The sequence below is a fragment of the Microtus pennsylvanicus genome, chromosome 8 (genome assembly GCF_037038515.1).
Source record: "Microtus pennsylvanicus isolate mMicPen1 chromosome 8, mMicPen1.hap1, whole genome shotgun sequence".
NCBI lineage: Eukaryota > Metazoa > Chordata > Mammalia > Rodentia > Cricetidae > Microtus > Microtus pennsylvanicus.
The window spans coordinates 48258135-48272741 of record NC_134586.1 but is presented as its reverse complement, the minus strand read 5'-3'; the positions used below and the strand labels follow the sequence as shown (position 1 = coordinate 48272741).

Sequence of the window (14607 nt, the reverse complement as noted above, 5' to 3'; positions counted from 1 at the left end):
AGAGAGCATGTAGTTGAGAAAGAATAAGGGGCCGAGGACAAAACATAGAACAAAAATGTAACAGACTGAACAACAAGACCAAGTACATAAAGTACCGGTGGGGTGGGGCTCCAGAGACCCCGATGGGTCCTTCCTTAGTGACTAGGATGTTAGTTGAGAGCTAGGTGCTTGGAGAGAAGCTGGATGGTGTGCGTTGGAAGCATAAAGGGTTTCCAGGTCGTCACTATTTGTCATTGGGGTGGTAGTGTTTTAGTTTCTGTGATGCATGTAAAGAATTAGCAAGTAAAGAAGCAGAGTTAGGGTCTGATTCGGGATCCTGCCACTGTCATGAACGCATCGTGTCATCTTGGATCCACTTCTTCTTGGGGCTTGCTTTGTGACACTTCTCAGGTAGCCCAGGTTGGCTTCCAACTTGCTCTGTATCTGATGGGTCCCTGAATTACCGATACCCGATTTCATTTCTCAGGTGCTGAACTTTAGGTCGGTACCACCACAGCCCTCCACATTATTTTTAATGATCTGGGAAGTATATGCATTCAGTTGAGAGTTGTGCCTTTGACCTTCTGAAGGGTAGAGAAAAAGAAGTGTTTGGGGCTGGCGATGGCATACTCTCATGCTCTGTGGTCCACGAGTAACATAATAGTCACACACACAAAAAAGCCAGCATTGACCATGGATATACCCTACTTTCAGGAGCAAGCTAAGAGGGGTTAAATGCAATCTCAAGGCAGCTCAGGAGTAGTTTTTAAAGATTAATTCCATTTAATGTTTGAAATTTATTACAGATTAGAAAATATAATGCTAGTTTACAATGCAAACAAACATTGCTTTTTGTCTAAAATTACCCAAAGCAAGAGAGTAAAACAATGTAAAAACCAAACAGGTATTTTGGGGGCTCTCACAGCGCTTAGGTATCTCTCGGCCCCCACTTTCAGTTGTCTGCTCTGTTTGTTGGCTGCTATGTTATGCTCTGTCAATATGTCATATGAAACTTGCTGTGTTCCATCCATGGGACTACATACATGCATGCCTATGAACAAAGTATTTCCCTCACTGTCCCACTCCTATAGAGTGCAGAGATTCATTCCCAAGTTACTTTAACTTAGATGTGCCTTTCTTACCAAGTAATGCGTTTTGATTTACTTCATTTGACTTTGGAGCGTGCATCATGCCCTTTGCAACAGTGTAAGGGTAAAGAAGCTTCCAGTGTAGTCATCAGCTACTTTATTAGCACAAAATAAGATACTGGTTTTAAAATTGTTGTTTCCAGAGCATGAATGCTGCATTGGGATATGGGAGCTGAGCAAGTCCCTGCAGTTGTATTTATTTTAGGTGCCCATACCTGGGACCATTTAGGAAAACTGAACTGATTTCCTTTTAATATCCTGTTGCTTATTACACTTGACAAACAGGAGTGAGGAAAGCAAAGAGGTGATTACCATAGGTCATATTCCCAGAACATGCACATGGCTCCCATTTTTGCCTATTGTAATAAAGAAGCATCTTTATGTAACCAATTAGGAATATGCGTGACCTCTTAAGATGCAGCCACAGACATACAATGATACTGTCTAGAATTATAGGGCTCTCCTGAAGTCTTTCAGATTCAAGATTCATTGGAGAGGTTTCAAAGACATCTGCTTTAATTACAGGAACATGGTTTCTGATTCATTTAATTCCCTTTCCTACCTAAACTGTAGATATAAGTGAATTTTAAGAGACTGTATAAATAAATTTTTAATTACAAAATGATGTTACACAATACATTATTAATAATGACCAATAATGCATAATGTTTATGCATGAGTCCATCGTAAAGATAACTAATGCGTGTTGCGCCTACACGAAAGCATAATTTGTCCTGAATTCATGAATGAAGTTGGAGCCACAATGCAGATTGCCTAGTCAAGAGCGCAGTGTGGTGTGTAGCATGCTATTTAACAGTCAGGAAACATCTTGTACCTATGGCATTTAAATTTGTTCATCATGTGTGTGATCAAGAATCCTATTTTGCAGCGAGCCATGCGGTTGTGAAATTTGGAAGAAGATGGCTGAGTTGACAGTAGTAGCTTTCCCAGACAGGTGCAGCATAAAATGGCCTAGAGCATCCAAGAAACATGTATGGCCCTTGTATTTGGGCGCATGGAGCTCTTATCTCAGATGCACTGTAATAGAATTCCCCACTGCGGCCAAAAGGACCGAGCGCCCGCGTGTTGCTCTCTCCTTGGCGCTAGCGGTAACAGATTTCTGATATCTCCATGGCCAGCTCCAGGCACTCACTGGTCTCATGGCAGGATTCAAAGAGACTGCAGTCCACGTCACAGGTCAGGTTGCAGTCATTGCGAGGATGGTTCTCGTCTGAGGCCGAGTAGTACCTGTGAGAGGGGCAGCACAGGTTGATGCAAACCGTTTCGCACGTGTCAGGGAGCATGAGGAGGCAGTCCAGGAATTGGCAAAAGAGACAGGCGAGGATCAGGGAGGCACACTCTTCTGTTTAAAGAAAGAGAAGATCAGGATATGTGAATCATTTAGAAAACGCAAGTAGTGTTGGAGGGGCTGCCATCGCTAAAACTGCCCTCGTCTGCTCTTTCTAACTGCGTGTTACATAGTCCCATGAGCTGATCAGAGTGTGCAACATAGATGAACAATTACAATAAGAAGATATTTGATGGGAAAGCTGGAGGGACAGCCCAGTTGTTAAAGTGGCTAGAGCATGAGCATGAAGATAGGAGTTCCATCTCAGCACCTGTACACACGAAGGTATACATACATACACACCTGTGTGCCTGTGCACGCCATACATTTACTGTGATTTGGTAAAAACAAAAAAACTATAATAAAGATGGAAGAAAACACATCTAGGAGTGTCAGGCAAATATAGACAGATATGGGAATGTGTGCTTGGAGGCTACAAAGTCACCGTGTTATTGTGCATGTGTCTATGCTTGTCTATGTGGGAAGCCAGAGGTTGGCACTGACTGGGATGTCTTCCTCAATTGTTTCTCCACTTTATTTTCTGAGCTGGCATCTCTCACTGAAGCTGGAGATTTATATTTTGGTGAAGTAGTGAGCCTCTGGGATCCAGGTACCTCTGACTTTTGCTGGGTCTAGGGTTACAGGTGCGGCGCCATGCCTGACTTTTTTGCTTAGAATGGGGAATCTGAATCTGGTCCTTAGGCTTGTTCAGCAAGTACTTCACCCTCCTAGTGAGCTGACTCAGTCATGCTGGGTGTTGTGGACAGCTTGCCTGCCCCGCTTCTCCCCAGCCCCCACTGCCTTTTTGAGTAATCATGTTGTTAGCTTCCTGAGCATTCCCTATTGATTCTGCCTGATCAAGTTACTTCCAGTGTGCTGTCATTTTGTCCTGAACCTCTTGATTTCGTTTGCCTGTGAGGTGCTGGGAAGGCACTGGGTGAGCTACTTGTCTTTGCAACTTCCTGAATAACAGCAGGCCTTTCCCAAATGCACTGGCTCAGAAGCCATTAGAGCTGGGGCAGGGGGAGACCACAGATGTTTGACAGCTTGTCACCAGGCTTCAAGACACCTTCAATGCGGTCTCCCATAAATCTACCACACCCATCTCCAAAGATGGGGAAGAAACAGAGTTCCACACTTTATTGAAATGCTGTTTAAAATAAGCCCAGCGTTTTGGGTTGTGTTTTATTTTAATTCCCATCTCCATCTTCCTGTAGTCATGGAAAGCCTTGATTTCGTATTCGGCTTGTTTAAGTAGAGAACCTCGCCATCTCTTGCCTAAGAGGTTTTAAATCTTATCAGTTGCCTTTAAGAAAATTGGTTTAAAAATTTACTGTGAGGACTTGTTAAAAAATCTGGAAAGCATCTCTCAAGTACGGAAGGTAATTGGTAATTCCAGCCAAACAGCTGTGATGGGTTATAGATTATTATATATTTTTGCTCCATAAAGGGAGTTAGTTAGAATGATGTGGCAGTTCTCTTGTTAAAATTATACTTTGTGTGTGTGTGTTTTAGAAGTCTCCAAAATGTGAGTGGTTTTTTTTTTGTAAAAGAGTAGGCAATAATTCATTTAATCCAATTAATAAATAATCTGAAGACTGTTGATGATTGAATGTCACATTCCAGCGTGAGTTGGGAGAAATTTCTTCTCCAGATGGATTTACCAGTCTATAAAGTTTGGGTTTCATAAGAATCCATTGTTTCAATAAGCATGCTAGTAACTTTGTGATTTTCAGGCTCTAGCCTATGACATCTGCATAGACATGCAGAACAGACTTCCAGCTCAGCACTAGACGAGCAGAGGCAGGAGAACCAGAAGTTCAAGGCCAGCCTTGAATACAGTCACATGCTCCCCCAGCCTGGCGTTTTCTTCTGATACAAGCGCTGGTAATCCAAACGCAAGTCTTCATGCTTGCTTGGCAAGACCTTTCCAGACAGATCCACCTCCCAAGCATGGTCTTGTTCTCTAATTGTTCACAAACCAGGTGATCTCTGAGGGAAGGGAAAGCTTAGAAATAGACTCTTAAAAAGAAGAGCAAATATTTTAAAGAATGCAGGTTTGCACAGTTCAAAGTTCCAACGTGAAATCTGAGTGTAGGAACACAGCAATTTTCTACCCTTCTGCTCTTCCCAAATCCCCCTTCCTCCCTTCTCAAAAAGTAATGGAGGTGGGTCTTGTATCTATCTGTTGCTTTCACTGGTTAATTAATAAGAAAACTGGTTGGCCTGATAGGACAGAAAATTAGGTAGGAGGAGTAGACAGAACAGAATGCTGGGAGGAAGAAGGCAGTGAGCCAGACGGCTCTCCTCTCCTCTCCAGGTGGTCGCCATAGCTCTCCTCTCCAAGATGGATGCAGGTTAAGATCTTATCGGTAAGCTACCACCTCGTGGTGCTACACAGATTATTAGATATGGGCTAATCAAGATGTGAGAGTTAGCCAGTAAGAGGCTAGAGCTAATGGGCCAAGCAGTGCTTAAAAGAATATTTTCCATATAATTATTTTGGGTAAAGCTAGCTGTGCAGGAGCCAGGCGTCAGGAAGCGGCCTGCTGCTCCACACTACAAGAAAGGTGGTAGTTAACATGTGTACACACACATGCACATGCACGTGCACACACACACACCCCACAACTTTTACAATGACTTTAACTTCCATACTATAGCATCCATGGTACAGGTGCCTGCTCCCTCCTACCCCTGCAGTGCACACACTCATCTTCCTGCCAGGCTGGCTGTATTTTTACTCACTTAGTGCCAGCTTCTGGCATATGGTCAGCTCACTCATCTCTCAGAAGTCACCACAAACCACCCACAAAAACTCAGGAGTATGTTAGTAAGAGTTTCGAGACTCTGTTCTGCCTAGGCCTTTCTGAACAGTGAATATTGGTGGTCAAGGGTTGGGTAGCACACAACCTCATTTGATTTCCCCCATGCCAACTCTATCTCTATCGGCTCCTTGCAGAGAAGTAATTCTCAGTAGAAAACACTCCAAGTAAATGCTATATACGATTCTTCGCACTGGGGCCTTAAAAAGTCTTACTTAGAGTTGTGACCCTACAAATATGACCCCATTGAATCCTGCCTTTTATACACGAAACTAAAAGTTTAGGTTGGATGTGTGTAGAGCAGGGTACAAGGTGACTATAATGTTTAAAGTTGGAGATTCTTACTAGAGTATGAAAAGCCGGCTTATAAAACAGCTCTGTTTTCAGGAGGGCTGATGATCTTAGGCTTCTGCTGCGTTTACCAGTGTCACCTCCAGCTGGCAAACTCTGGAGGCCTCTGCTTCTGGTGTACACCATCGATTTTATTTACCCAAAGAGTTTGGGCTTAATCCTCTGGCTGAACTGGCATTTGTTTCCTCCCATCTTCTGTTTTACACTTGAGAATCGGCCCCCACCACACACCCCTGTTTTTAAGTCTGTCCCGTTTATTTGGTCATAAATGGCAGAGCCTCCTGCAGAAGAAAACCATGGTAACATTAATGAATTGCAAACAGATTTTTCTGAACTTTCAAGTGTGCACTGTGCTTTTCTGAAAGACATATTAAAGACCACTACACCAGCGGGCTAAACTTTTTTTTTGCCTATGGCCGTTTTGCTTGCACAAAAGTCATGTAAGCCATTCAGAGGAAATTTCACAACTGTTGGAAGAGTCCAGGACTTCCCGTTCTCCAGACTGAGCATATTTTTCTTTCCTTGTAGCTTCCTGGGCTGCAGTATTTAATTAACATGATCTCTAGAGGCATAGCTCCAGACTAATGTCCCTTCTCCTGGCCAATTCAACAGAGCGCACTATGTATCCAGTGCCAAGGGTCAGCTCTTATGCTGGTCTTCCAAATAAACTGCTTCCTAAGGCCAGGCCCTATTTTGTACCTTCCTCTTGTGCATGCCACACACCTATTCCCTTCGCAGTTTGTGCTTGTAGTTGGCAGCACCGTGATGAATTCACTAGAAACCTGGGTTCATCGCTAGTCACTACTGTCTCGATGTAGTTACTAGTCAGTCTTGATTGCACACAGGCATCCTCAGCCACTGAAGAACCTCTTCCCTGGTTGTACCCTCACCGGCTGTATTCAGGTACATACATATACAGCCATAACCTCCCTCTGAAGACGGTCTGCCAGTACGTGTGCTGATTTCAAATCTGTGAACCCTTGTGACGCTTGAATTCCTGATTGAAAAGAACTTATTCTCCCTCTGTGCCCTAACCCTTGCCTCAGCAAGAAGCTCCTACAAGCCTCCTGCTACCCTCTCTCACCCCTGGCCTTTTCTCATTCCTTATCCACTGTGCTAGTACCAGACCAGTTGAATCCCAGAATTCGAAATGGATCTACGGCCCAACAAATTCTCTTCTTTTGTCACCCTCTTGGTGGCAGCTTCACCCAACTCATGCTCAAACACGCCAATTCTTTGCTTGAAACAGCTTCCCTCCAAATGACACTCTTACTCAGACATGCACAGCCACCACACTCACTGTGTGCTCCCAGCGCTGCCCACAGGGCGAGCTTAGCTGGCCATCTCTCACTGAATCAATCAGAGCATGAGTCTAAGTTTAAAAGACCAAAGTGGAGAGGGTGTTGCTGAAGGGTGGTAGGACCCCATTTCTTTCCAGATCCAAAGTTTGTGCTTTGAATCCCTTATTCCACGTGTCTACCTCTCTCCTAAAGCCAATTCACAGCCCTCTGTGCCTCACATGAACCTCAGAAAGCCCTCTAGTAGACCCTGGATTGAATACTCCTATCACCCCTGTTTCTAGATTTGGCCCGCAGACTCAGACTCGGAGAACTTCAAGTGCCACGATCCAGGAACCCCGGCAAGTGGTTTGGCGTTTATGTGAACTCAGGACTTTCCAGAGCTTTGAACTAGAGCTGGCAGTGCTCCTCCATGCTTCCACTTGCTCTCTGCCAGGTATGAGCATTTGGAGCTCCCAGTCCTTTTCTGATTCACAAGGCTGGCAGTGTAGATGGCCAAGTTATTTCCATGACTACTGGCTAGCTTCAGCCAATGGGAGGCATTCACAGCCTATGAGCTGGGGAGAAGGAAGGGAAGCCAAGGTCTTTCTGCCTTACCCCATTTTCTATGTTACGTATTGTCTTTCGTGTTCTCTCTCTCTCTCTCTCTCTCTCTCTCTCTCTCTCTCTCTCTCTCTCTCTCTCTCTCTCTCTCCTCTCTCTTCCTCACTCTTCCCCTCTCCCTCTCCACACCTTTCTCTTCAGCCCTCCTCCCAAGACTCTGAATAAAAACAGCCACCATCTAGTCCCAGTTAGTTGGTAGGGGTCTAGCATATGGCCAGTATATTGGTCTGGAGAGTCCAGGGCAGATAGAGCCATCTCGTGGTGTGGATTTCTGGGTTAGTTTGCGGAACTAGCCTTTTCAACTCTCTCTGCACCTTTGCAACCCCTTTGCACAGGAAATCCCCTCTACTGAACCAGCTGGTACCCTGCCTTTGTCTCTCGTCACTGCTGTCAGAATACCCGTCTCTCCTCCTAAACCCGGAATAAAGGCAGTAGGAGATAATCCAAGACCCGCAGGCCAAGCTGCGAAGGCTGTGCTAAGCTGTGAGCAAGAAGCCTTGGCAAGTCCCTCTGAGCATTGTTTCGAGTCCCTTCTATCCCCTAGGGTACTTTCAAGCTGGAATGTACTAAGTGGCGACAGTCTAATAGCACCGAAGTATTAAGGCAGCTTCGAGGCGCTAAACATTCTGCTGGGGATTGGCTAATTAAGAGGGAGAATGTGTCTCATTAGAAAGGCTCATGTTTAATTAGAGTGGAAATGATAACAAAGGCAAGACGTTCCACATGTGTGCCCGGGTCAGCCTCATCACCATTTCTTGGCGTTACCCTCTCAACTTTATGTCCTTGCGTGAGAAGCATGGAGACCAGGGGTGTCCCTTGTCGCCATTGGCGGGTCCTAGGACATTTTTAACTTCAACCTCTTGCTCCATTGTCAGTCATCAAACAAAGTGTCCCAAGTGTAGTTCTTATAGAAGTGATGCGGAGAAACAATAACCTCACCCATTACTCCCTTAGAACGTAGTAGGATGAGAAAAGGACCAGCTGATCTTGGCCCTCAGGCCCAGGGCCTCAGTATAGCTCTGTTCTGTTCCTGGCAGACTTGCAACCCAAGAGCATCATCTGACTCCTGAAGATTTCTGGGTTCAAAAGCATAAAAACTGATTTCCACCCCCCGGCATGAAGTTCTTTATAAATACATGTCTGTAACGTCGAATGCGAATAAATAAAGTGTAACAGAATGCCTGTCTCCAGTCAGGCTCTCATCCCCGGTGCTATCAATTTGAACAGCTCCTTAAGTATGTCAAGATCTATTTAAGCTCAGACAAGCACAACTAACATCCACGTCACTCCTTTTAGAAGTAGAATGACTAGATTTGGGTGATACTTGGTAAATTTGTGCTTATGTTTTTTTCTGAGCCAATGAACTGAAATAATTATAAAATTGAAACACGTTATAAGGTGACACCACTACATTTTAATTGTATGAAATTTACAGTGTAGAAAATGTAATCATTTTATTCAGTAGCCCATGGTGTAATTAAGACTATTCTTTCAGGTATCTTGTATTTATGAGTTTCTCCTTCCACCTGCAGAAGATGTCTGAAATTCCAAATTATACATCAATTAGGCATATTTCCAGGAAAGAGCCTGTTAACTAAGGTGATGGGTCCCCCTGGCTTCCTTTCCCACGTGATGGGAGTAGAAATTATGGACACGGAAGCAGGTGCATGCAGGATACCCTGGGTGTGTTTTCCGTTTCCTTCTGGAAAGAGACCACACATGATGAACCGTAGCTACTGACATCGTGCCGGAGAACAGACCAAGGGTCAGTGAAGATCCTTTTAAGTTCCCATCAGAGCACACCCTGTGAACTCTGCTAATGGATGCAACACATTTTACAAAATACGCCTACGAGAGCCTTTCCCACCCTGTTCTAAGCGGAGGTGATGTATACAGATATTAGTAATTGAGCGTCCATTCCCACGCACTCATTCATACTTTTCAAAATAAATTAACCACGAACTGCATGAAATCGGACACAGTCTTTTCTGTTGCCTTTCTGTTTTCTTCTGTGCTCTGAACAGATACTTCTGTATTCATCTCGGTTTGAACAGTGACCCCCACTTCTCAATCTCTCAACCCCTAAATTACTATCAAAACTTCCCTAAAGTGAGGAGTGGCTGGCTTAACTGTGGATTTCCTTGCTGTTTAGGATAATGATCTCTCTTTTTTTTAAAAAAATTATGTTTTGTGAGTCTTAGTATGAGTCTTTTACTTCCTCTTTTATCCAGCCACCAAAAGCTCTCATCTCACTGGGGAGATTTATTTTTCCACAAAGGGAGCAAGAAAGGGTGGCCTATGACCTACATCCTCCCCTTAAAACCCGAGCCTTCTGGGTCCCACTGGTCTTAGTTACCTCTTGTAATATAATAAACGGCTTCCTTCAAAATCCTCCTGATCCCCTTTGCTCATCTGAACAGGAGAAATCTTATTTTTCTGCCACAGGCTCTGAGATATCAGTCACCATTTAAACCGAGTGGTCATTTCCCCCTTTCCCTGGGGACAGGAGACAACTGATCTCAGGCTTCTCTCGGGGTACCCAGCTGGACAGAGGGACATGCTCTGTGAGGGATAGTATGTTTGTGGATGATTATGACAGTTCCTAATTCTGGGGTATGCATTACCCTGTCGCATACAACGAGCAACCTCCCCACCTCCCCAGAAAACCCATGGAGACACTCTGCTCTCAGATGCTTTCTGACAACCCCACCCCCGGCTTGTTCCCCTGCCTTCCCTCTGACTGGACCAAAGTTAAACTTGGCGGAAGCCCTAGTTGACAGATCAAAGTTGGCCCAAAGACACATGGAGAAGCCTTGTGTGGCAGAAAGTAAATAGAAGTCATTATCAATATTACAATATTTAGGAGTTTCATATGACATCCTTATTCTCTACATAGTTTTGGATCACATCACGACTTGGCAACTCAGCTGGGCAGAGTGGTGTACGCCTTTAATATTAGCACTGGGGAGGCAGAGGCAGGTGGATCTCTGTGAGTTTAAAGCCAGCCTGGTCTATAACATGAGTTCCAGGACATCCAGGGCTACACAGTGAGACCCTATTTCAATTAAAAAAAAAGATCTAGTGGACCTAAACCTATTGTTTCCTCTGATTTGAATTAGGTGAAAGAAATGACTCTCTCTCTCTCTCTCTCTCTCTCTCTCTCTCTCTCTCTCTCTCTCTCTCTCTCTCTCTCTCTCCCCCTCCCTCCCTCCCTCCCTCCCTCCCTCCCTCCCTCCCTCTCTTCCCATCCTCCCTCCTTCTTTCTCTGTTGACTGAAGAAATACCTTAGTAGTCATCCCTACTACCTCCCTTGAGAGAAGGTTTCACATTGTCTTGGAGCTATCAAGTGGCCTTGATTGGCTGAAGGTGCCCTTACCTCTGCCTCCTCAGTGCTGTTATTAGAAACCCACCACTATGCTGCCTTCCTCACATGAGTTCTGGAGATCTAGCCTTGGAACCTTGTGATTGAGAGAAAACACTTAACGGACTCGGCTATCCTCAGGAGTGATGTTTAATGACCTTTAGCTGAGATACCCTTCGGTTTCCCACAGTCCCCACTATTCCCTGTTGTTTGCTTCCAGCTTCATTATAAGCATTCTTTTCTGGAATCCTAACCAACCCCATGTCTCATCTCCGCCTTTAAGTATCCATATCAACATTTGAATAAGACAGCGTGTCTACAGCAATGGTCCAAGTTTTCCTTTCCCCTCAAAAGCTGCAATCATAAGAAAAGCTGACGCGGAATTTCTGTGTGCCAGCTTCTGCAGTAGGTGCTTTGTGCACATATTCCCCTGGAGCCCCACTGGCCAATGCCTTGTTGCTAACCCTGGTGTAGAATTAAGAGGCTGGGGTTGAGATGTGAAAACAAAAAAGGCAAACCCCAAACCTGCCCCTTTTCAGCCAATTAATGAACTTCAGAAGCAGCAGTTAAATCACTGTGACGATGAAGGGGTTTTTATACAAACTTTAACCTTTTTCTCATTTTCAATAATGAAATATAAGGCACAGATAAGAAATAATACTTCTGAGAAGTCCAGGGATTATTTTTTTTAATGCAGCCACAGGTAGAGACTTGGAATACTACAGAACTCTTGAGTGGCTCATATTCCCTGGAGAGACAATTGCAAAGTTATTCTGAGTTAAACTTTATTTATTATGGCGGAAGATCCATGAGCTTGAACTGGACAGAGCTGATTGATTAGCATCAAATCAATCTGCAATGGGCTTTGTTGTACATAGTATATGGGGTGTGCTGGTCTATGGCTGTACTTGATCAGAAGACCTAGAGACTTAGCTACCAGAGTCAACCCTTGCCCAGAGATGGTCAATGTAAATAAACACCTTGATATTTTACATGATGTTTTGGATTTGTATTTGGGGTAGAGATTGTACATGTGTGTGGCGGTCAGAGGCCAACCTTGAGAGTCATTCCTGCAGTGCTATCTACCTTGGCTTTTGAGACAATGTGTCTCACTGGCCTAGAACTCACCAGGTAGGCTAGGCTGGCTTACCAGAGGGACCCAAGGATCTGGCTGCTTCCACCTCCCCAGTGGTGGGATTAAGACCGTACCACCACTGCAAGCTTGTTTATGTGGGTTCTGGGGATTGAACTCAGGTCTCCATTCTTATATAGCAAGCACATTACCGACTGAGCCATCTCCCCACTCCCGCGTGTCTGTTGTTTCTAGCATTTTATTGTTTTTCCATGCTGTTCTCCCCTTGCCCCATATTCTTAGAGCCACGGGCAGAATGGTCTCATTTCGGAGAAGAGAAATTGTTATTTTATTTTACTGGTTTTCCAGCCCCATCCGAGCATGCTGCTCTGGTCTGAGCTATTTAAAACACAGCCTCCGATTCCCAGGTCTGGGAGCAAACACTCTGGCAAGCACCTCCTAGTTACAAAGTGACCTTGACACATGTCATTCAGCAGGGTTTTCAAATCAAAATCATCCTATTTAATATTCATAAAGACTTTTTTTTCTCTCTTTCTAACAGCATATGTAGTGATTTTACAAGGAGTGGGGTTGGGAGCTTTATTTAGAGATGGGCTGGAGTCTGAGAAACATACCATCAGCATCTCTCTGATGAACTGAAGTATTAGTTTGGAGGTAGGGAAATTTCGTTTGGCATTCTTCGAGGGAGGAGAGTGAAGTGCTCGATCCTGACAGGTTTTTCTCACTGGGGCTTTCCTGGACTGGTCCATCTGTGATACTGAATTCAGATACTGAATTTATAATGATAGCATTAATAGGTTTCTCTTCTCCATGCTTTTCATTTGTAAGTTGCGTATCTAAAATGAGAAAAGAAAACACACATCACAAACTCACTGTGATCTTCGAAAGGACCCTTGCAGGAAAATTCACATTTTACACTTTGAAAAAATACAATCCTATGAAATGGAATAAAACATTATTGAGCAAGATTATTTTGAGATAGAATTGAAAAGTCCAATCACAAACTTTCATATACATTGTAAGGTTCATATTAATTTGTACCACATTTTTCTACTATCAGCTTTTAGGATGGGGATTGGGGCAAACCAAAGAATTCGTTTGTATAGATCAGCAAGGTGTCACTGTGTTGTGTCAGCCCCGTGGTGTATAATGGACATGAGAAGCCAGGAAACTCTGATACTCTTTGATGGTCTCCATAAAATCACTATTCATTGTTTTCTTGCTTCTTTATCTACAAACTTCACATTCCTTCTACTTAGGAGAAAAACAAGCCGCATGCAGATGAACAGTCTACAAGGTGGATCCTTGCTGTCAGTAAAAGCTCGGAAACACACACCCTCTTTTCATAAATGGGATGTTTTGATCCAGGCCATCGCATTTTATGGGCATTTCAGGTGATAGCCTCTCTGGCTTTAGGGGTGTCTTCTGGAGAACATACCTTATAGCACAATTGATAAAAACCCAGAGCAGTTATTGGGGTTCAACCTGAAGGTCAGAAAAGCAAAACAGCCAGCCACTGGCTCTTCTCTCTACCTCAGTCTGAAATGGTGATCCTGCCTCCAGGAATCTCAGAATGAGACTGTGTCTGAAAGCTGTCTCCTCCCATTTTATATTCCTCTCTAGTACTGGGATTAAAGGTGTGCACCACTACTGCCCAGTTTCTATGGCAAACTAGTGAGGCTACTGGGATTAAAGGTGTGTGTCATCACTGCCTGGTCTGTAAGGCTGACCAGTGGGGCTGTTTTACTCTCTGATCTTCAGGCAGGCTTTATTTATTAAAATGTAAATGAAATATCACTATAATATCTTAGTGTATGAAATTAGTGGGATAATGAGGGGATTTGGGGGGAACTCCTGGCAATGTCCTGGTCAAGGCTCCAGGTTGAAGAGGCAAATGGAAAGTGGAGAAGGCCCGTGAACTCATCTGCATAATGAAAGAGTTTGTTATGGAGCCAACAGTGGACTGAACATTGGAATTCAGGGTGCCTGTCACAAACATCCCACACTAGTAAATGAGAGTCTGTAGAGAAGTAGAATTCAACCCTACTATGTCAGAGAGAGGATGGGGCTGGAGGGCAACTTAATATATAACATACCTACACCTGTAAGCAAAGCCCTGAGATGGAAAAAGAAGAAACACCGGAATACATTCACAAACATGCCACCAGGTGGATCTCCGGGACACCTTCAGGTGGCACTATTGAGAAACAGAAAATGTGTTCTAGGAATCTCATTCCTACAGCAAGCCTACGATTGGGCTGACTCAACAGTGCTCAGAGAAGGAGATGGACATGATTTGCTAAGACAATCCACTTCCATGTAGGAAATCCTCTCTTCCTAAGTCCACATCTATTACCTGTTTCAAAACTGCCTTTTCCTTTCTGGGAAAACAATGTCTGCTTGGCCCGACCTTTGAGGAATGTGATTCCCTGAAGCTTCTATAAAATCCAGTAAGATGGGAAATCTATTGTTTCTGAACTGTTCAAAAGCTCAGATACCGTTGTCCCCAGCAGACCAATTGACTCATCATTATCCTTTGGGGACTTCACTGACATTTCTCAGGTGATCCCTACATTCGGACAACCCTGGGGATTCTAAGGA

General features: G+C 44.1%; 1 protein-coding gene across 1 annotated transcript in view; it reads right to left on the bottom strand.

Moving 5' to 3' along the window:
• Window positions 1-747: 747 nt before the first annotated feature.
• Mdfic2 (MyoD family inhibitor domain containing 2) overlaps window positions 748-14607 on the bottom strand; it is a 114110-nt gene continuing 100250 nt past the window's right edge. The window contains exons 3-4 of the mRNA XM_075982000.1: window positions 12621-12842; window positions 748-2490 (exon numbers count right to left, since the gene is read on the bottom strand). Of these exons, the coding sequence (XP_075838115.1) occupies window positions 2231-2490; window positions 12621-12842 (482 nt within the window). The 3' untranslated portion in view covers window positions 748-2230. The remainder of the gene's footprint in view (window positions 2491-12620; window positions 12843-14607) is intronic.